General features: G+C 35.3%; 1 protein-coding gene across 4 annotated transcripts in view; it reads right to left on the bottom strand.

The window, feature by feature from the left end:
• The window catches only part of LOC127850278 (protein quaking-like), a 66300-nt gene extending 42190 nt beyond the window's left edge, over positions 1–24110 (bottom strand). For all 4 annotated transcript variants that reach the window (XM_052383190.1, XM_052383189.1, XM_052383191.1 and 1 more), the window contains exon 1: positions 23849–24110. In XM_052383190.1, the coding sequence (XP_052239150.1) occupies positions 23849–23975 (127 nt within the window). In that variant the 5' untranslated portion in view covers positions 23976–24110. The remainder of the gene's footprint in view (positions 1–23848) is intronic.
• Positions 24111–25135: the final 1025 nt, after the last annotated feature.

The raw sequence follows: 25135 nt of genomic DNA, 5'->3' as shown, positions 1-25135 counted from the left end.
GGAGCCCCAGGGTGCTGGATATTAATTAATCTGACACTGGATGATGTATCTTGACATGCAAATGAGAAGTTTGATTGGAACAAGCTTTCAGAAGGAGTCGACTTCATAAACGTAAAGTGGATTGTCCAATAGTTATATACTTACATGTAAGGGTCTCACGTTTACATTTTTTGGTACACCTTAAACCTTTTACCACTCAGATGAGTCAGATACAGGGCTTTTTTTTCCTTCTTTGGGACCTGCCGAAAAACGGCCCTTTCCCCTCGGATTTTTTTTCCCCCAGACTTCATTTTTTTCCCCTATTTTTTTTTTTTTAAAACTTTAAATACATAAGTTAACCTGATCCAGTGTAGAAAATATAACATATTGCATAATTAAATTATCTGTTGCCTTGAATTTGTTTTAAAAACAGCAAAATATGTTAAATGATTATTTAAGACTTTCCTTATTTTCCCTAAAATCTGGCGTTTCGCATTATTTTTTCCCCCAAAATCCGGCATTTCGCGCAATTTTTTTCCCCTCAAAAAAGGCCAGGCCTTATCCCCAAAATCAGATAAAAACCCTTGAGATACGTATTTTGACGCATGTGTAGTCCCTTAGAAAGTTAAATTTGATTAAAGACCTTTCTTACTAGATTCAAGTTTTAAAGGCTTCATTTCCAAACCGTAGATACCGATGAGCAGCAAACAGCATATAACCTGAACAGACAGCGAGTTACTAGCAGTCTGTTCTGGTTTTATGCTGTTTGCACATAGCTATTTTCACTTTGCCTCTAAGTGGGAAAGAGACAAAATGCTACAAACTAAACATAACCATTTAAACGGTATATCTCTAAGCTTTTATAGGCATCACTGCACTCTTATAGTTGTGAAACTATGGGAGGAGCAATTTTTCCAGACAAATGAAACCACATTAAATTAAATTTTGTGGATTGTTAAATTGCACATATTCATAATCCTTACATCATAAATTCATGACTTTTTCAACACCTGAAAGTATATGTTTGTTCAGTATTGTCATAAATAAAACATACTTCTACCAAATCATAACATCAACCAAAATAAACCTGCCTGGCAGCAACTGTCAAGCATTAATTAAGCACGTCATTGTAATATTTTCACCTCAGCAATGATGTCTGTCACTAACTAAGTAGGGATGTCAAATGCTCTTTTGGCCCATTGTTTTAACACTCAAATGATAAGATATGGCTTTTTCGGTGTCAGTAATGACCTCAAGTTCAAGAAAAAGTTTCACTTTTGTGTTTTTAATCATGCAGGAAAAGCTGCAATCATAGTGATAGATATTTGTTGTCAAGAAAAAAATATGAATGTTATGTGTACTATTTTAAATATATAACTTTGGAAAATTTTGGATAATGGAAAACCAAGCACATGCTGTTTCAGAAAACTTGCATATTTGTAAAGAAAGTCTAAACTTTTTTTAACTTCCCAAAAAATGCTGAAAACCAGAGGTAGTCATGTATCAAACAAATTGTTCTCCATTTAATCTGATCAAAGTCTTCAACAGACTATTTTAAGCAGCTTCATAAGAAACAGCATTTGCAAGCACTGTCCTTAAGGCAGTTAATAAGGATGCAGTACAGGTCTGAAAGCACTATCCGAATTCCTGTACATGAACACATTTCCCATTTGCCTCTGGTAACCCATGGCACATGCAAGCAATTTGGTTCCACACCAGTGACAAAGTAATTAAACCTTCTTCATTTTTCTGGAAATGGCCCATAAATGTCATGCCTAATACTGTTGCTGTGGCTGACTTGGATACAATCTCTGACACAGATAGATCTTTATAACGGAGATACCCCAAACTTACCCCACCCACTTCACCAATGCATAATGTTCGGTTCTTTATACATGTACACAAATTGTGTTAACAAAAACATACAACAAATATTACAGGGAAGGATGATAAATGTGCTTAATCATGATTCAATATATTATTTAATTATTATTTAGTATTATACATTAAATGTTATTGTTTAAGTGTTTTTTCGGCGTAAGCTGTATTAAGCCAGCTTTTCACCCTGACTTGACCTTTGTAAGTGTCCATTAATATTCAAATAAAATTTCCCGCGGCTAGGTACGTATGAATACACTTCATTTATTCCATTGGCTGATTTGAGTATAACACCAGAACATTGGAAACATATCCGTGTCTTTGTAACACTGTTTTACTGCATGAAACAATTTTATCTCGAATGAAAAGGCTCAATAGATAGAACAGTTTTACAATCAATTTTCGACATAAATACAGTTTGTGCGTTCACCTTTTATTTTCAGAGAATCACCAGCGCAAAAGCGTTTATACTAAAGGCTATATTCTCATATTTAGTACTTACTTGCATTGCATTTCAACCCGCGAGGTTTCGGGTCAATTCGCGGCCAGTGTGTGAAAGTCAGAGTTTATATACAGTTCATCACATGAGTTCGCAGAAGGGGTTGCGATCTTTTCATTGAAGGAAAAAATTGGAATCTATGCTATTTTTGTCTGATGGAATAAATAGTTTGTTTAGTCGCTTTGTCGATATATCAATATTTTAGGCACAGCTGTTGCCTTGGTCGTGTACAGTTGGCGCAAACAAGCCGTCGTTTCAGCAGCAGAATTGTAACCTAACTTTAATGCATTGCATTCCAATCCGCAAGGTATCAAGGTCAGTTTGCGGTCAGTTGCAGAAATCTTTATATAAACGCCGTCTCTTAAACTTTGTGCACTTGAAGTCTGTTATGATCAGAAAGATACTAAATAAAGATATTCGGCGATATTATTGTGGTATGTCAATCATTGATTTTTTATATGTTTTCAACATTTGCACGATAAGGACCAATTTTGATAAAATTAATTAGAAATATTTATCAGTGCCTTCCCCAGGAATTTGTTCAGGCGCCCCGGGGGTGGGTTCGGGAGGGATGTCCCCTCCCGACGTGGATTTTTTTTAATTTAACGTGTCAATTCACGTTCTGTGGTGCATTATAACTCAAAGAAAAACAGCGTCAAAAGACGTCATTTGGTGCGCTATGACTCTTAAAAAAAAATCCCCCTAGTCATTTAAAAATATATTTTTTTATATTGTTTAATTGTTTTAAAACTTTTCCGCACAGATAGTAAAATGCCGACTCGAACGATTCCCCAATACATCCGTTTCAATCCGACTCTATTACTGTATACTTACTATTTTTCAAGTTTCTATTTATTACCCGATAATCCCGTTTATTCCGTTTTTATCAATCTCTTTCTGGTAAATATTTACGATAAAAGCTTTCAGTTATTTCTTTAACACAAACCTTGCCATTTTTTAAGTGACTTTTAATTTTAGATTTCATGAAATATTGCCTCTGAAAATGCGTCAATCCCCTGACCTGTTGTGTGCTTGTTAAAACGCTCAATACACGCCATGTGTATGCAATAGACGCGACGTTGTACATGCTGCATAATTTTCGCGCTCTTTTTAATTGAGAAAAAGATTCGACACAAAATAAATTTGCACTGCTAATTTGAAGCAAAAATATTTAACGTTGCGGTAACATTTACATTCGGAAGTGTGTTTCGGATTAAAAACGCGTTAACATCGACTTACGGTAATGGGTTTCGGATTACAAATTTAATTATTCCCATTTGAGATTTCAACAAATATTAACCGTTGCGTGATAAATTCAACGATAATTTGTTTACACACTTTACGAGTCAAATAAATGTTTTGACGGAATTATGCATGCAATTCACGTTGTCCACGAGGATCACGGCCGGTTGCCATCATCAGTCTTCTAACTATCGATTATCGGACGAAACATTAACAAGTGTGCGTAATTAATTCAACGAAAATTTGTTAAAGCGCATTACGTGTCGAATAAATGTCAGAAAAACGAGGTGAATCAGTTCTATAAATGGACATGTTGAAATATACATGTGCTGGAATTAAATAAATTGTTATCACATAATTGTAACCGCTATAATAATTACTTGTTGACCACTTGCAATTAATTTCACGTATTAATTATGAGTCACACTTGTTTACAGTAAAAAGGTGTGATGATGATGCCCGAAACCGTCTTTAATGTTCTGTACTGTACTAATTACCGGTTTTATATTACTCAAATGGTACAACTTCTTGCTAATCAAGCTGCAATAAACTCTTACTTCATGCCCGACGTCAATCAAAAATAATGGTCGATAGTTAACCCCGCCCTCATAAGCATTCGCGTAACCGATTGGACGATGAACTTCACAGTTTGACGACTGGAAAGTTACCAGATACATCCTTGTCATCATTTAAATGACCGTGTAATGTGGCTAGAATAATCGATAGGCGCGTCATGCTATTCTCTTATCAGTGGATTATCCATTACCCCATGTGGTGTTTATGGCAACTACTTGTGAAAGTAGGTACCGAGTGCTCTTTTAAAACAGGGAATATTGATACACTGATAGGGAAACCTTGATTTTTTTGGACAATCTCCACTTTCTTTTACTGAAGAATACACTGATCGGAAAATTTCAAGCGCCCCGGGGACTCTGATTTCGAAATTCAAGTGCCCTGGCAAGGGGCGCTTAAATGGCCTGGGGAAGACCCTGTTTATCCATTTAGACCAGTTTATTAAGCATGAGCACAATAATTCACTATACTATAATCATGCAATTAAATAAGATTTGAGTATTGCCGGCTGACCTATATGCACTCGTTTATTTTCATGTTTCTTGTGTTTTTCTATTCTGTAAATATAGATATCTGAGTAATAATATCACATAAAGCAAAATAAGCCACGAAATCTGGCGCAACACCCCGTAATTGATTTGCTTGTGATGGAGCTTAGAACTGCGCAGAAAAAAGGCATCCGCTACTTTTTATCTCATAGAGATAACTTTTGATCGTTCATAAACATCGACCACAATCAACGCCGTATATCTTTTTTAAAGATATTTCTTGTTTAATATAAATTTAATAGCTGAAAACTGAAGTGGTCTCGATTAATATTACCAGAACATAATACATTGGTTTCCTTGGTCGCACCAAGCTTATTTCGGAGACTGCCATGGCATCATAAATAGTATTACATACATGTTATATTCCATTACAGTTAATGAAACAACATAAAATGTTTAATATGTCACTATAGGAACCAATTTCGACTCTTTCATGGTACAATACAAATATACAAAGACTTAGGAGGAACAAAGCATGAAATATAATCAGCTCTGACAGGTTAACAACAATCCTGAGAAATAGATCAATGGAATCTGGCCCATGTTCAATGCTCTATTCTTGTAATGATCACAAAACCTTGGTGCAAACTTGCCAACTCATTACTTAGTCTAGTTTAGCTCTTTCAGTGCTGGAACTGAATTTTGAAGGCCTTTGCAAACAGTTTGGATCCAGATGAGACGCCACAAAACGTGGCGTCTCATCATGATCAAAACTGTTTGCTATTCTGATAGTATTCTTTGAAAATAATTAAAGAAAATGCTAATTTTAGAAATTCAGCAGACGACATTTTAGCAGACAACAAATTTCCCAGCATGCAAAGGGTTAGTCTAGTTTAGTGTATTCACTGCTCACAGACCTTCTTCCGCAAGTTATCTCACACACAGCCCAAGACTTGTTTCTTTCATAAACAATCTTCCTGCAACAGTAGATATCATGTACATGGTATAAGAAACAAGCTGTAAAGTTATATGTTTTGAGAATAATGCATTTTCGCATTACATGTATGAAACCAGTGTTCAACATATAATATGAAGAAACAAGAGATTTGTTTGTCAGAAACCAATGCCCCTTCTGCGCCGCTTTGAAGCCATATATTTGACCTTTGACCTTGAAGGATGACCTAGACCTTTCATCACTAAAAACGTGCAGCTGCATGAGATACACATGCATGCCAAATATCAAATTGCTATCCGAAGCGACATAGAAGTTATGAGCATTTTTCGAAACCTAAATGCGAAGTGTGACGGAAAGACAGACAGACGGACAGACGATCAGATCACTATATGCCCTCCTTCGGGGGTATAAAAAAACAGAAAATGTCAGCTATTATTTCTTGTTCATATCGTCATGAATGAACAAGATTTATACTCATCCCAAAGTTCCAAGCATGTAAAATAGTTAAACATATTCTACAATTGTTTTTCCCCATTATTAATGATATCTTTCTTTAACAGCAAAAAAGTTACTAAAAATAGGTCACAGGTGATTCCACATTCCACTTTTGTTTTATAACTATGCTACTGTCAAAAACTAGCTTTGTATGTCGGAATTAAAATTTTGACTAATAAGTGTGAACATGATCTTAAAGGTAATGGGAAGAGAATTAATTGCGCACTAAGTCTAAATTGCATCATGAATGAAACAAGAGGGCCAAGACTGCCCTAGTTCGCTCACCTGAGAGGAGTCAGTTAATTCAATCTTTACCTAATGTCAAACTTGACCTAGATATTGTCCAGACAAACATCCTGGTCAAGTTTCATCATTATTTCATCTGCGAGTCATGATCAATGTACCTATGAAGTTTCATGATCCTAGGCGTAAGCAATCTTGAGTTATCATCCGGAAACCATTTTTCTAAGTTGAGTCACCGTGACCTTGACAGCCATTGTGTGAATACCTTTTTTGGCACTGTGACCTTGACCTTTGACCTAGTGACCTGATAATCAATAGGGGTCATCTGCGAGTCATGATCAATATACCTATGAAGTTTTATGAACCTAGGCATAAGCGTTCTTGAGTTATCAACCAGAAACCATTTTACTATTTCAGGTCACTGTGACATTGACCTTTGACCTAGTGACCTGAAAATCAATAGGGGTCATTTGCGAGTCATGATCATTGTACCTATGAAGTTTCATGATCCTTGGCCTAAGCGTTCTTGAGTTATCATCCAGAAACCATTTTACTATTTCGGGTCACCGTGACCTTGACCTTTGACCTAGTGACCTGAAAATCAATAGGGAATATCTGCTAGTCATGATAAATGTTTCTATGAAGTTTCATGATCCTAGGCATAAGTGTTCTTAAGTTATCATCCGGAAACCATTTTACTGCTTTGGGTCACCGTGACCTTGACCTTTGGCCTAGTGACCTGAAAATCAATAGGGGTCATCTGCGAGTCATGATCAATGTATCTATGAAGTTTCATGATCCTAGGCATAAGCGTTCTTGAGTTATCATCCGGACACCATTTTACTATTTCGGGTCATCGTGACCTTGACCTTTGACCAAGTGACCTGAAAATCAATAGGGGTCATCTGCGAGTCATGATCAATGTACCTATGAAGTTTCATGATCCTTGGCATAAGCGCTCTTGAGTTATCAACCGGAAACCATCTGGTGGACGGACAGACCGACATGAGCAAAACAATATACCCCCTCTTCTTCGAAAGGGGGGGGGGGGGCATAATGAGAAAACTGCCCCCCTCCCAGCAGCCATGTTATTCAACTGACCGGAACCATTTTTGAACTCAACTCTCGTATCAAGGAAACAAATGTTCTGAGCAAATTTCATGAAAATTGGGCCAAAAATGTGACTTCTACAGTGTTCACATGTTTACACTTTATACATATAGAGAAAAATGCCCAGCCCACTGGCGGCCATGTTTTTTCACCGATCTCGACCATTTTCAAACTCGTCCGAGATATCAATAAAACCAATGTTTTTACCAAGTTTCATGATGATTGGGCAAAAATTGTGACTTCTAGAGTGTTTACAATGTTTCTCTATAGCCAAATAGGGAAAACTGCCATTGTGTTCACATGTTTTCACTATATACATATAGAGAAAAATGCCCCGCCCACTGGCGGCCATGTTTTTTCACCAATCCCGACCATTTTCAAACTCGTCCGTGATATCAATAAAACCAATGTTTTTACCAACTTTCATGATGATTGGGCAAAAATTGTGACTTCTAGAGTGTTTACAAGGTTTCTCTATAGCCAAATAAGGAAAACTGCCCCGCCAACTGGCGATTATGTTTTTCAATCGATCGGAACCACTTTTAAACTCAACCAAGATATCATTAAGACAAACATTTTGACAAAGTTACATAAAGATTGGGCATGAAATGTGACTTCTACAGTGTTTACAAGGTTTTTCTTTTTTTTGACCTAGTGACCTAGTTTTTGACCTGGCACAACCCAGTTTCGTACTCGGCCGAGATTTCATTGGGTCAAAGCTTCTGACCAAGTTTTATGAAGATGGGACAAGAAATGTGGCCTCTAGAGTGTTTACAAGCAAATGTTAACGAACGGACGGACATACGACAAAGACCGGTCACAAAAGCTCACATGAGCAATCAGGTGAGCTAAAAATTATAGCCCAGACAAGCTGTTTTTCGGCCTTATTTGACCATAGACCTCTAAGTGTGACCAAGACTTCTGCAGTAAAGAAAGATTGGACACATGAAATGCAGTCTCCTAAGAGCAGGGGTTTTTCTGACTATTTTGGGAAAAGGAGTCTGACCAAATTGGGAATTTTTTATCAACAAAATTGTCCATTTTGGGAATGTTTGCTTCGATGAAACGGCTCATTTTGGGAAAACACTGAATTTATCATGCTTAAATAAGTCAGTGGTTTAACAAATAAATTTGTTTTCATTTCTTATTTTGTCTTCTTTATATAAACACAAGCAATATTGGGCATGTTCAACGTTTATTCAAGTACTGCAATTTTGTTTTTCAGTTACCGTTACACTCTGAAATAAGAACTGTACAGTCAAAAACTTATAGCAGATATTTTTGACCAAACCAAACACTGGTTAGTCACACAAGTTACAGCATAATTTTTCTCTGCTTTCTGTTTTTGAAAGCATCACACAGCTCCTCCAATGTTTTGTCATTCAGGTGTAGACCTTCAATGCAGGTCAGCATCAGATGAGTAAGTTTGGTTTGTGTGAATGTGCTGCGCAATGGGGAGCACAGCAGGTTCATGGTGCTGAATCCTCGCTCAACCACAGCAGTGCTTGTTGGTATGATACACATCAGCTGAACGATTTGGAACATTAATAATCTAATAATCATAGGTCAAAAGACACTTCTTTCTAAAAAAAAAAAAATGTTTTTTTTTTGTTTTTTTTTAAATTTCGGTTTGGGATTGGGTCCGTTTGCTTTGGGAATGCCTCCGTTTTCCGGAGGCGCAGACAGTGCTGAAAAACCCTTGAAGAGTGGTCATTTGCGGTAAGTTATTTGAAAATAGCATGCTGAATGATGTCTAAACTCTGAATTGCAAACTGAATATTTAATGTAGGTAGACAAGTATTACACTCAACAAGTCCTCGTATGATGAATAGCATTAAATTGCCACTTTATCACAAAGTTATCACTGACGGATGATTTTTAAGCAGTTTTATAGCCAAAGTTAACCATTAAATGAGACCTTGACCTTAGATGTTACATGATCAATGTTTGACATCTAAGTGTGACCTTAACCTTTGAGGTAGGGCGACTGGATTTAAACGCAACACATGGTGAAATGATGGTGGATCATTTCGGCAGGTCATTTTAAAATCCATATAAATGGCAAACTTATGCATAGACAAGAAACTTCGCACCGTTCAAGCGAGATCCACCCAGTGGTTAAAGAGGAGTCAAAACACAAGGTTCAAGACATATAGGTGTACAGACGGACAATTGCAATACTGTATGCCTTTTACTCAGTGGGAGGGGGGGGGGGGGGGCGCATAAAAATCTGATTGTGATCATTCAGGTTCAAAACGTTTCATTTATTGCTATAACTCACACCTACGATGACAGTTATATCTCTATAGACAGGTGCTGGGTAATAAAAATATCAACATACTGTAGGACATGCTAAATTAAGTCTCTGAAAAGAACTTCCCCATTTATACAATATACTTTACAGGACACCACACAAATGTGTATGTTTAAGAATATGATTTTCAGATATCTTGAACTTGTTTAAAACTTATTTGTTTTAACTTGATTGCATAACAAGATGTGTTTGTGAAACACAATGTCCCCCTATATGACGTTTGACCTTGTAGGATGACCTTGACCTTTCACCACTCAAAATGTGCAGCTCCATGAGATACACATGCATTTCAAATATAAAATTGCTAGCTTCAATATTTCAGAAAAGACATTACATGAGCAATTTTGACCCATATATTTGACCTTGAAGGATGACCTTGACCTTTCACCACTAAAAATGTGCAGCTCCATGAGATACACAGGCATGCCAAATATCAAGTTGCTATCTTCAATATTGCAAAAGTATTCATAAAATTAGCGATTTGGGCCACATATATTTGACCTCTGACCTTGAAGGATGACCTTGACCTTTCACCACTCAAAATGTGCAGCTCTATAAGATACACATGCATGCCAAATATCAAGTTGCTATCTTCAATATTGCAAAAGTACTCATAAAATGAGCGATTTTGGCTACATATATTTGACATCTGACCTTGAAGGATGACCTTGACCTTGACCTTTCACCACTCAAAATGTGCAGCTCCATGAGATACACATGCATGCCAAATATCAAGTTGCTATCTTCAATATTGCAAAAGTACTCATAAAATGAGCGATTTTTGCTACATATATTTGACATCTGACCTTGAAGGATGACCTTGACCTTGACCTTTCACCACTCAAAATGTGCAGCTCCATGAGAGACACATGCATGCCAAATATCAAGTTGCTATCTTGAATATTGAAATACTGCAAAAGTGTACATTAAATAGCGATTTTGACCCATATATTTGACCTTTGACCTTGAAGGATGACCTTGACCTTTCACCACTCAAAATGTCCAGCTCCATGAGATACATATGCATGCCAAATATCAAGTTGCTATCTTCAATATTGCAAAAGTTATTGCAAATGTTAAAGTTGGCGCAAACCAACCAACCAACCAACCAACAGACCAACCAACCAACAGACAGGGCAAAAACAATATGTCCCCCACTACTATAGTGGGGGACATAAAAAACCTTGGATGCTTATTTGAAAAGCTCTCAAGGCCGTTTCTTGGGACTAGAACAAGTACTTGGTGCGTATGGGGTAGATCGAAAGAGTGCTCACACAGTGGGGATCGAACCTCTCGGTTGCTAGGACACCATATCCCCTTTACCATGGTGACCTTCACTAAAAGTGTATACATACTTTCAATGACTGGTTTAACCTCCAATTTTTATTTAGCTTAAATGAACCAATAAATTTTTACCAGTTTAAAAAGCGCTTTTGCTTACACTAAAATTGGGAAGGGTGTATGGCAAATAAATAATTAATATTCTAAAAAATCTGCAAAATGGCACAAGACAAAACTCATACATGTATAATCGGTTTGTAAGTGAAAAGACTAGCCAAATTGGATGTTAGAAAGACTCTCAAACATTATGGTAGAAACAAATACATTTACAAAACCAGCAACAAATACAGTAACTGGTGTAGATGAACAAAATAAAACAATGATCTCTCAGTATCAAAACCTAATGAAACCATTAATCATATGATGCACAGCATAACGGGTATCTTGCTGATTATAAAAAACAACAGTTTGAAGTAGGACAATAAACAATGACATTAACATAGTTCTTTGTGGTATACTAACAGGAAGGGAGCACTCACACTTCTGCCATTAAAAATAATATTCCAGTATTTTTATTACCATTTAGTGTACCAATGAGGGGAGATGGTTCTTTTGGAAACGGAATAAAACTTACTTTGTAAAATGAAACACTCAACATTTAGCATGGAAGACAATAATAGAAATACAAGAATAACAGAAATACAAGAAAATCAAATACAGAGAGATTTGTTTCAGAGAAATTCCAAGCATGTGTGCAGATACCGGTAATTGATAAGGCTTAACTTTAAGTGGAGTTAATCTTTAATCAACAGCTCTGAAAGACTGTTCTGGACCTTCAGACATACAAATTCAACATTTTATGCAGTATCACAGATTGCTTCCACTTGCACTGTCAAACAAATGTGTGCACTGAATATTTATATTGCATTTTAGAATAACTAATGCATAGAGAGAGACAAAAAGTCTGAACTTTGCTCAACAGAAGTGCTGCATTTACTGCATTATAATTGACATAAAAATTGTCTATTAAAACTTACTCAAAGATGGCAATCATCATATTTTATCTTCTAAAAATGTTCAACTAAAATTTTGTTATTAATGATTATACAAGTAATCAGTATTGAAGGACTGCCAAACAAAATATGAATGCATTTAAAAATTCTATCCAAAAGAAAACGCATTATAGCTTCCAATGTCAATTTTCAAGTCACTCATCTTATGAATGGTGAAGTACAGAAATGATTCACATGTAAATTGTTGAGGTTTACCAAATAGATATTACACTATTCATCTGAATGCTTATAAGTTTTATAAATTAAATCATGCACATATATTATCACGGATAAAATACACATTAGCTGCCTATCGTCATTAGGGCTAGAAATTATGTATCAAAATCATTACCATGCATCATTAAATGTTAAAGAAATAACATAAATGATAATTTAGAGTAGTTAAAACAAGAGATTGCCAAGCAATATGGTCCCCTACCGGTGAAACTCCACCATTGTCAATTTTTTTTTTTTTAAATTATATTTGTTGCCATAGCAACAATAATTATTGATGTAGGGAACAAAATGAAATGACGTGCATAATCTAGGCCCATATTGCCATCTATCCATATTTTAAGTTTCATGAAAAAATATTAAGAACTTTTAAAGTTATCGCAGGATCCTAAAAAGTGTGACGAACAGACTGACAGAGCGCAAACCATAAGTCCCCTCCGGTTTCACCGGTAGGGGACAAAAACAGCACAATCATTAGACCCTGAAGACTGTGACAAAAGATGGTTTCAATCTCAACAATGGAGTCTTTCATTTCTATTTTATGCCTTCAACACCACAGTTTGGGCATGTACATGTATATAATGGGAAACACATCTCCCATGTCGGAACCTAAATTTCAGGGCAGAATGTTGTGAAGATGTTTGACAAACTGGGATAGAAACAACACTAGGGCCTCTCAAGTGTTTGAAATTTTCTTGTAAAAGCATGAATGATGTGAAATCCAGATAAGAGATATCTTGGAAAGGAACTGCACATGTGGTGGCAGCCACAGCTTAAAGGAGGTAACACAGTAAGTTTTCTTGTGGTCTGAATGAACAAGGCCTGAAAGATGACTTGAGTAGCAATTGTTTAATACTACCGAACTCAGTAACCAAATCTTTACAGAATTAACAGTCTATAACAATCATTCCTGATTGATATCTGACTGATGTATTTAGAAACCCAACCAATGCTTTTAATCCCCATAGTGATTCTCAAACTACAGCCCTTAGTTACAAGTAAGAACTCAGTAAATTTTAATGATGGCTATGAGAAAAGCCAACCTGAAGTTAGCGCCAGATCATTAAGCACCAAACAAGCCTCTCTGATAAGCAGGTTATCTATGATGAAACATCACAACATCAAGTACAGTCCTCTACAAGAAAGCTTTAACATATGTCAGAAGCAGGTAGAAGTTCTTTTTCTGAAGTAGTTAAGGGGGAAAAAAAGAGCCATCGACCCATGGCTAACAATATGATTCCTTTAGTTTAAATTTTATTATTTTCATTATTGTTTGCATAACATTTGCCTACCTATGTAACTTACATACAGTAAATGCATTATCATTCGTGGCAAATACATTTTTTCTTTCATTTTGTGGGTTGACAGAACCATTAATATACGATCCCAATGAATAACAGTAATTAGTGTTTTTTTGCTGTTGTTTTTTTATGGGGGAGGATTTTTTTAGCCAAAATGAGAAATCTACAAATTTACATGTCCACAAAAAGTAAAAAAACAACATGAAATATCATGCCAACCAATATAAAATGATCTTACAAAAATTTAATAAGTTAAAAAATAAAAAATAAACTTTCTGTTTCAAGTGCACTAGGATTCTGATAATTTTCTGTTGCCCACAACCATTTAATAAGTGCCTCTGAAATAGGCACAAAATTTTTACTCAAAGGTGCACAATGAAATTCAATGATAGGTGTAGGTACTCCCTAGTCTTTTACATGGTTTCAGTGGCTCAAACAAGGGCTGTTTGTAAAACATGCATGCCCCCCATATGGGCTGTCAGTTGTAGTGGCAGCCTTTGTGTGACTACGTTTTTGTCACTGTGACCTTGACCTTTTACCTAGTGACCTGAAAATCAATAGGGGTCATATGCCAGTCATGATCAATGTACCTATTAAGTTTCATGATCCTAGGCCTAATTATTCTTGAGTAATCATCAGGAAACCATTTTACTGTTTCGAGTCACTGTGACCTTTACCTTTGACCTAGTGAACTGAAAATTAATAGGGGTCATCTGCCAGCCATGATCAATGTACCTATGAAGTTTCATGATCCTAGGCGTAAGCATTCTTGAGTTATCATCCGGACACCATTTTATTATTTCAGTTGTGACCTTGACCTTTGACCTAGTGACCTGAAAATCTATAGGGGTCATCTGCCAGTCATAATCAATGTACCTATGAAGTTTCATGATCCTAGGCGTAAGCATTCTTGAGTTATCATCCGGAAACCATTATACTGTTTCGAGTCACTGTGACCTTGACCTTTGATCTAGTGACCTGAAAATCAATAGGGGTCATCTGCCAGTCATGATCAATGTTCCTATGAAGTTTCATGATCCTAGGCGTAAGCATTCTTGAGTTATCACCCGGAAACCATTTTACTGTTTCGAGTCACTGTGACCTTGACCATGTGACCTGAAAATCAACTGGGGTCATCTGCCAGTCATTATCAATGTACCTATGAAGTTTCATGATCCTAGGCATAAGCATTCTTGAGTTATAATCCGGAAACCATTTTACTGTTTCGAGTCACTGTGACCTTGACCTTTGACCTAGTGACCTGAAAATCAATAGGGGTCATTTGCCAGTCATGATCAATGTACCTATGAAGTTTCATAATCCTAGGCGTAAGCGTTCTTGAGTTATCATCCAGAAACCATTATACTATTTCGAGTCACTGTGACCTTGACCTTTGACCTAGTGACCTGAAAATCAATAGGGGTCATCTGCCAGTCATGATCAATGTACCTATGAAGTTTCATGATCCTAGGCCTCAGCGTTCTTGAGTTATCATCCAGAAACCATTTTACTATTTTGAGTCACTGTGACCTTGACCTTTGACCTAGTGACCTGAAAATCAATAGGGGTCATCTGCCAGTCATGATCAATGTACCTATGAAGTTTCATGATCCTAGGCCTTAGCGTTCTTGAGTTATCATCCGGAAACCACCTGGTGGACGGACCGACAGACCGACGGACGGACAGACATGTGCAAAAAAATATACCCACTCTTCTTCGAAGGGGGGCATAATAATGCAAATTGTACAGTTGGCAAAGTATATTACACTTCTGTATGGATAGCGGATACATGAAAGTTTGTCTGTTGCATTTAATGGGGGAATGGTTTCCTTTTGGGAAACTGGAATCAAACAATTCATATAGAAAGGAATGTCTTGAACACTTAATAAAATTAGTGAGTTCTTTGACTCGCATGGAATCTATAAAATAAAAATTTACCTATTTAATCATTATCTAAGTTGAAACATGTGTCTTGATTGAAAGTTAAAAGGTATCAGAAGCAAACACATAAACTGCCATCCTTCAATGAACTACTACAGGGGTTTTTTTTAGAAAAAGGGGAAGACGCTGGACGCTGGGTAAAAGGGGAAAATCGAGCGCGAAAGAGACATATTTGGGGAAAAAATAAAAACTGTTCATTTCAATGTCTATAACTGACCTACAGACTTCAGGTTTTTTTTTAGAAAAAGAGTCATGTCTCTGACCTTTTTGTTCTTAAACACATGAACAAGTATGATATTAAAGTCAAAGTCCTAAATAAAGTTGCAGGGGTAGATCTAATAATGGGAAATGTTTTCAACTTGGGCCGGGGAACGATGTCAATATTGTGATTTCAATTTCATGATGAATGGGTTGACGATCTAGATCTGCTACAGTATTGGAAGGGAAAGGTGCGGCAGCTGCCGATTGTCTACTTTCACTTTCACAATAATCCGACAGTATTAATCGATGTTGATTACATGTACCTCCGAATCCTGCTGGGTTTCAACGGTTTTTGATGATTCATTCTTAAAAAATACGTCAACGCAATTAATATTTTCCGAGTCCGAACGTTTTATTTTGTTCGTGTATGAACGCCAATTGTGAGACTTTTTCTGTTTTAACGTTTATATCTTGGCTTTCACATAACCCGGATGAAAATTCGACTGGTTTCCGGTAATTAATTGACGAAACACCCTTCTCGCGCAAGACCGGAATCCAGTAAAATAGTCACATGATTAATACGATTAGTTGCCCGGTTTCCATGACGTAATTTAAGAGCTATATATAGAATCACTGGGATTCCCAGATTTGAGTGTTCGTCGGGAGAGAGAGAGAGAGAGAGAGATCGTTGTACATGGTACAAATTGGATAAGCGTCGACTTCCCAAAAGAAAAAAAAAATTTCTTCGAGGGTAAAATATTATATTTTGGTGAAAAATTATATTTTTGGAGGGGAAATGGTATTTTTAGGGGAAAAATTCTGGTAGGGGAAGACGCCGAATATCGGCGTCACTTTCTTAGTAAAAAAAACCCCTGTACTACTTCCACAAAAGATGTTTTATATGTTAATGGTAATAAAAAGCGTAGGAAAAAATGGAAAACTTCTTTCAAAGTAATTTGATAGACAAAGTAGTTAACTGTTGATTTTCCTCTTAAGAATCTAGCTTTAAACTGGGTAGTAAATCCTTTAAGACTTAAACCATTGAGCAGTCAAATTGAATTTCATGGGAAAATGCAGGGCATATTTCTATTCCCAACATTCTCTGTTTGAAACAGTGATATCAAGATATAAATCGGTTCATGTAAATAGGAACAAGCTGGGAGCTGAAGATTAAATGTAGGATGAAATTGTACAGTAATAGTTGATGATGGCACACAGTGGGAAAAAACTCTTGTTTGTAATCAACTAGTGCACGAATATAAAAGAATTATTCAGGAGCTACTCTGCCATTCAAAAAATAAGTAAAAACCAAAAACCTACGAAATTTGCCTAAAATTTTAAGGACTTATGTTCTACAATAAATTTGCTAATGTAAATTTTGAGCAAGGGGAGCACTCAGTTATTGTACGTCCATATTGATGACTTCTCACAAATGTGTTTCAATCATCTACGACATATATCACTGCTTGCTCAGATCAATTTTTCAACATACAATGTGATTCATAAATGTATAAAAGAATGAAAAGGCACTGGGGCAGAATTGCAACACTGCAAACATAGCAACAATGACATAAATTATCAATTGTATAATCATCGAGCTCTTGTTGACCATGGATGTTCATGTATTAATTTCAGAGGACCACATTTTTGGGGATAATATTGGCATTGATCAGTTATCAATTCTCTTGATCAAACTGATCTACTGTATCACAAAGAGCCTCCCCAATTTAGCCTATCAGATTTCTAATTATCATGCTGAGATTATAAACCTGAGGCTACACAAAACTATATCTTTTATTTGTCCAAGGATTTCCACAGGGCACTTGAGTCTTGTAACAATTATGGGGAGATTATGTTTAGGCTGTTTTCAATAAACAGCCAGTCATTTGGTTGACTATTAAATGAATTATATTCATCAGTGTAGTCAACTGTAAAGGAGTCACAGACACATGGGCTAAGCCATTTCAAGCTCTGATTCTGTTGTTTGACATTCAATTTGAATTACAGTTATTTTAATGGGGATACCACAGGCTAGCAAATCAAAAAGTTTTGGCCAATTAATAATACTTCAGAATTCAATAAATTAAAACATAATGCCTCTTCTAGTAAGTCATTTGGGAATTGACAATAAAAATGTTTTTATTATTTATGCTTACATTAGTTCAACATATTAATAATAATTAAACCCAGTTAAATTTCTTTATTTTTTAGATGAAAGAAAAAACTCAATGTTCAGAATTGCTTGAGCATGTGATCCACTTTTTTCATTTAGATTGCATTACTTTGACTTTTTGGCAAAGTTATATTGATTTAAAGCAAATAAAGGTTGATTTATTATAATTGACAACATAAAATCTCTCCAGACAATTAATTCAATAATCACCCGCAAGAACATTACTACTGGCATGTATAATATAATAAATGCTCCTAATTACACTTCATTGATATCCTTAGATACATATATCCAGATATCCACAGCTTTGAAAACCTACTGATTTGGTATGTGATTTTGAAAGGATTTTTCTCTCATCAGCTTTGTTTGTACCAACAAATTAGTGTTTTTTTTCAAAGCTAGCATGTTCAGGATGGAGTCTATGTAATGGAAAGAATTTAATGCAACAGTTTAATAAATGGTCTCACATTATATTTGACAGAGCATAATATATCTCACACGCTTTTGTAATATAAGCATTAATTTATCCTAGGTTCAGTGAAGAACACCTTAAATTACAACAACAATTTTTAAACAAGAAAACTCTGTAATATTCACGAAATCATAAAATTAACTTCCAAAATTGTGGAGATTTCTGTCAAATGCCTCTCATGTGAAATGAAAACACCATTTAATAAACCACATTGAAGCATTGAATTTGTCATCATCTCAAGGGTGAAGGTGAATATATTAATGTTTCATGAAATTTGATAACTCAAAAGGGTAAAGAGTACATAAACAGACACCTGCATCTACAGGGGATATGGCTAGAATTACATATCTCAGACTTGTCATAACAAAGACATTATAGAACATATTTCAGAGTCAGCCATGGTCAAATTTCACATTTAAATTTAAGCATCTGATGCTTGAATATTATCTTTACACACAGACAACAGTACTAGTAGTTCTAACGCTTTGCATGCTGGGAAATTTGTAGTCTGCTAAAATGTTGTCTGCTGAATTTCTAAAATTAGCATTTTCTTCGATTTTTTTCAAAGAATGCTATCAGAAAAGCAAACAGTTTGGATCCTGATGAGACGCCACGTTCTGTGGCGTCTCATCTGGATCCAAACTGTTTGCAAAGGCCTTCAAAATTGGCGGTTCCAGCACTGAAAGAGTTAATGCCTGTAGCACACTAGTACTTGCAGTTAAATGTTTTTGGAAGTTACTGATACTTTGACAGAAAATACGAAGGGCAATCTTGGGATACAGAGCTCTGTAATCAAAATTTTGAAATTGCAGATTCTTACTGAAAACATAAATGCTGGACATTTTTTATATATATGTATATTACACCAATGTGTTCATTTGGTTTATGTTAATTGCTTTCTAAAGGTACAAGATTTAATTGAAAGAAAATAACTTATTAATTTTTTATAAACCTATCAATTCTTTGCAGCAGACAATTTTTAAATGTTCATGAACGTTTTCAGCTTTCCTAAATTTCAAACATCATCAATTCAGTGAAGTGTCACCAAATTGTCATAATAATGTATTGAAACATGCTCCAACATGGCCCTCTATTACTCGATTGGGGCGATTCAAATCTGAGATAAATATTGAAAACTCCTTTGAGAGTTCATAATGACTGTTGAAAAGCCTAAAAACACACTATGTGGGATTATGCACCACATAATATGAAGAAAAATGTCATGTTCTTTCAAGGAATTAAAATATTCTAATCCTATTTCAAATGTGTACAGGGCAAATTCTCAGATTATATAGATCTATCAACAAGTTTATATAAATCATTATTCAAAGGCGGCGTCTGAATGTTTCATACTTGCATCATAATTACAACAAAATTGTTTAATAAATGGACAAGATTATCAATTTAACAAGCAACCACTTAATTTTGCAGATTATACAAAAACATAGAAGTATCAAAACAGCAACACAAACAAGGATGGAAATACAATTTGAAACAGATCTTTTCTTTTCTTCTTCTAAACAAATAAAAACATAAAGCAACAGTATTTCAAATTTTCGAGAACTAATAAGAATGACGTTCAGTGACAAAACATTTAAAGCTTTCTCTATTCTGTGTCATGGGGTTTATTCAATCACACATTTACAGTGTTAAAGAATTACAAACAGCTTGAATTTGTCATAAAATCATTGCACAAATCAACAATCACAAATGCTGGGTATTCAAATAATGGCATTTACCACGTTCTATGTCATGAAAAAGAGTATCAATGCATTCTATTTCCTTGTTAACCTAAAGCAAACAATCTTAGTGCAAGATTTTATTTGAAGTATCCCTCAATTTACACAATTTATGAAATGGCTATTTGCATTAAGTAAATGAGGTTTTAAATGCCCCTATATGTTTTTTCATGGTTAACAGAAATTTTGAGATTTGAAGTGAAGAAAAATTACTTTACATTCCAAGTGTTTGGATGTTTAGAAACAAACATACAATACATACACTTTTTCAATGGCCTTCATAATTGACAACATGTAGAAATTATGAAATGATTTCCAAAAGCAAGGGCAAATATTGTTGAATTCCATTCAGGGTTTGTTTTCCTGTTTTTGTGAAGTGGCCTTGGCCCCCACATTTTGTTAAAAAAATAAGTCGCGAACTGTTTAAAATTGTGAAAAAATTAACAGCAAACTTTCTAAAATTGTGAAAATTTGAGTCCTGAACTTCTTGAAATTGTGAAAATTTGAGTCGCAAACTTCTTGAAATTGTGAAAATTTGAGTGGCGAATTTCCCAAAATTGTTAAAAATGGCCATTCTCACAGAAGGAAAAAAAGCCCTGCCATTTAACTAATAATTTTTACATATTATTGCGTGTTCATGTACAAAAGGACTTACCTCAAATGCACCTTGAATTTATTCTATATAACTAAATAAGGATCCCACAGTTGTAATTTGTATGACATCCCAAAGGGGCTTCATCATATTTATTATTGTGGTGGCAATTATATAACCCTCTTCAAAGATAATTAACAAATTATGAAACAGTCAATTTGGATCCCAATGATAAATCATATAGGAGTCTGTAATCCCAAAACAGAACAGGTACTAGGCTCGCTTGAAAAAAACACTTTCTTTTTTCAGGGAATAAAATATATGCCTTCAGGGCTGATTTTCCTTCCTTGAGAATGGCTGCTTTTCACATATCTGAGAAGTTCGCCACTCAAAATTTTACAATTTAAAAAGTTCGCTTTTTCACAATTTTAAGAAGTTTGAAGCTCTTTTTTTTCACAAAATGAGGGGACAAGGCCGCTTCATAAAGAATGGAAACAAGTATCGTTGAAAACGATGGATGTTCCCTGATGATGCGCTTTGTCAATCTATGTGTAAATAACCACCTAAAAAAAATCTATTATTAGCCTCTGTGACCTTGACCCCAAATGACATCAAAAGGTAGAGGTCTATGTAAGGTACCTACATGCCAAATATGTAAGAGATCAGTAAAATATTGAAGGCGCTATGAAAAACTGTAACAAAAGTGTGACGGAAAAATATATTATTAGCCTCGGTGACCTTGACCTTTAACCCAGTGACCTCAAACCTCATCAAAAGGTAGAGGTCCATGCAAGGTACCTACATGCCAAATATGAAAGAGATCCGTAAAGTAGTGAAGGCCCTATGAGAAACTAACAAAAGCGTGACGGAAAAATATATTATTAGCCTCGGTGACCTTGACCTTGAACCCAGTGACCTCAAACCTCATCAAAAGGTAGAGGTCCATGCAAGGTACCTACATGCCAAATATGAAAGAAATCCGTAAAGTAGTGAAGGCCCTATGAGAAACTGTAACAAAAGCGTGACGGAAAATCTATTATTAGCCTCGGTGACTTTGACCTTGAACCCAGTGACCTCAAACCTCATCAAAAAGTAGAGGTCCATGCAAGGTACCTACATGCCAAATATGAAAGAGATCGATAAAGTATTGAAGGCGCTATGAGAAACGGTAACAAAAGTGTGACGGAAAGAAGTAAGGAAGGAAGGAAGGAAGGACATACTGGCAACTATATGCTCCGCCGAATTTTATTTCGGGGAGCATAAAAAGCTCTTTGCCGTTAATTTTAATTGTCAAATAACCAAACAAAAAGTGGATCAGGATTTATCCCATTCGAATACAGAAAAGTATCTGAAACCTCCACAGACAAAATTTCACGGAAATAACTCACTATCTTGGAGGTTTAGAGAGAAAAAAAACTACATCAGGGATTCCAGCTAACACTTAATAAACAACAGCGCATTATCTATCATAGGCTACATGTACATGTCACAAGTTCACAATTTACCTTGGAACTGTTGTCTTTAGCATCCTGTCTTGCCATCTTGCTGGATAGGATATGGAAATCCATATCTTCCAAGTTCTCAAGCTTACAAAACGTTTTTAAACCTGATGGATCTTTGATTGTCTCCTTTTACAGAGCATTTCCTTCCAACTTGTAAAGATCACTGTATTATTGTAATTTATTGTTTAGTAAATGGTGGGTACACACAACTCAATGAGAGCAGGCTAAATATTTAGGGATAGCCATTAGTATCAGAGAAAATACACAAAACTAGATACCGGTGAACAATATTGATTGCATACAAAGGTTTGTTCAGCAATCCAAAGGCCTGTTGCTTTAAAAAGAAGCTAATCCATCAATTTTTCATCCAAATCCTAGTTCTGGTCAGTTAGTAATTTTATTGCACAAAAATGAGAATGCAAAGTTTTTAAATGTATTGTGACAGTTCATTTTATGAACACAATTTATAATAACTTAAAAGCCATATTATGGTCTTAATAGTTCCTTTGTTTTTTTAGATCGTTTAAGGCTGTTAATATCAATGCATTTCTCAACAAAGACCATACAATTTAGCAAATCATGCTACAATGTGCAAAACGGAAATACTTCTAAAGGAGAGGCAATGCATAGTACATGAATATATATTATCATGTACAATCAGTGCATATACATACATGTAACTATACCAATAGAGTGAATAGACAGAATAACAGACTGACAGAGCGAAAAAAAGTTAATTACATGATGTAGGTAAAGCGTAGGACAGCTGCATAGCATAAACAAGAACAAATAATTACTAATACAGGAAAACATCCAAGTTTTATTGCGAAGTGATAGACGAATTAAACAGATGAACATTTTAATTGATTATAACTTTTGAGGTTGTTTAATATACAATGTTAATGCATACAAGGACATTAGTCGTACAAGATACACAACAGCACATGTGTGATGTCAATCTATTATACTACAAACCAGGTGTCAACAGAGTGTCCACTTAAGTGTATATTTTGATGTCTTATCAAACAGTGTAAACAATGATAAGCACTTCAAATATATCAACTACCGGAAATTATCCATTAAATAGATATTGTAGATAAACGTTTGTGTGACGATTTTGGTGGCAAATTCAACTAACTTAATTCTTTTTTAGCTGTTGTGTTCTTATTTTGCAAAGTAATTCATACGTAAAACCTTCGCTTTGAAAGTTTGACGTGCGATTCTTAAAATAACATCCAAAATGGCTGCCGAACAGAAGTTTCCAAAGTTAGAACGCAGTATCTGTTATTATGAATCGCGAATTTTGTTAATGTAAAAAGTTTCAGCTTTTCACGATGACTGAATATTACAATTAATAACAATATTTACTATTTTTCGTATAAACGTTCACAATTAGTACCCAATTACCAAACAAGTGCGCGTTTTATTGCAGAACGATTAACCAAACGCCGAAACATTGACGCGCAGGTAACTTGCGGTAAATTAGTGTCTATTGTTTATGCTAATAATAACTGACATTTAAACTCGAACCGCAAATATATTTGATCAGAAATCGAAAGTTTTGAAGAGTCCGCGAAAACTTACCTTCGTCTAAAAGTTTTTCCAAATGAACAAAAACATTAGGAAAAGCTTGTATCTGTTTCTTGTCTTTTAGTAACTGTGCAAGATATTCCGGGTTGTTACGCTCGTCTTTGTTAGTGTCTGTCCCCATTTTGTTAGAAAGCGTTCAGCTCGGTAACACACTACAAAGTTAAAATGTTAGATTCCAAACTACAAACCAACTAAACTAAATCTCTCTCGTGATCCTCTTTGCCTAACCATTGAAAACACGTGCGGTCATTGCGCATGTGCAAGATTGGGCAATAAGATTTCAGCCGCATCTGGGAGGGTAAGGTAGCGATAGTGTTTCAACTATCGCTCAATCTTAGGTGGAAATATTATATTGTTGATATTTATGACTCTCAGACTCAAAGAGATCGGATTTTAGCACAATATCATAAGTTATACACGGTTTTTTACTATATTTATTCAAACGTATAGTCCAAATTTGACACCCTGTCTGTTAGTTATTTTGAACTCGACCGGGCTACCGAATTATGACTACCCATGCGTAACAAATACACAAACAACATACCGAAAATATTTCATGCATGTACACACACATACATGTAAAATGACACGGTTAAATTGTGTATTGACAGGTGTATTCGGGTATGCGACTGGTCAATGCGCGCCATTCTTTATTGCAATATATCTGCAATATAATATTGCAATAAAACTTGCGTAAACTAATTAATCAAATTTCGAAATTTTCGCTTAATAGTCATAGTATCTCTAATAAAAGATGAATTTAAAATGTTTGGAAGTCACGTTGGGTTTAATTATTTATTTATTTCTAATTCAAAAATTATTTATTAGATTAAAAAAAATCGCAATTTGTACGTTCACCATTTTTAAATGCTGATTATAATCGAACAACTTGTCAATATTGCATTTTTATAAAGCATTACGTAACAATTAAGTTTAAAACTGTGCTTGCTTGTCACGCAAATAGTCAATTATTGTAGCATATTAATTAATATTTTTTAAAGGCGATGCAAAACAATTCTTTTTCTGACTTACAATTTGAAATTCCCGATTTACAGCTCATCGTGAAATCTTAAAAATGTCTTTTTCCACTAACATCGGCCAAAAATATTAATGTTAAGTTTGCTCAACTTTGTTCTTCAATGCACACTTTCAGGGTGCATGATCACTTGACCTTGTGGGTTCACAATTAAAACTTAATGGATGTAGACACCGGTATGCGAAGCTTTTTTCCGAATATCTATTTAAAACGATTTTTTAAGAATTTCAAATAGTGCATACAAT

This window comes from Dreissena polymorpha, chromosome 11 (genome assembly GCF_020536995.1).
Source record: "Dreissena polymorpha isolate Duluth1 chromosome 11, UMN_Dpol_1.0, whole genome shotgun sequence".
Taxonomy (NCBI): Eukaryota; Metazoa; Mollusca; class Bivalvia; order Myida; family Dreissenidae; genus Dreissena; species Dreissena polymorpha.
Note: the sequence above shows the minus strand (reverse complement) of the source record. Positions and strands in the feature narration are given on the sequence as shown.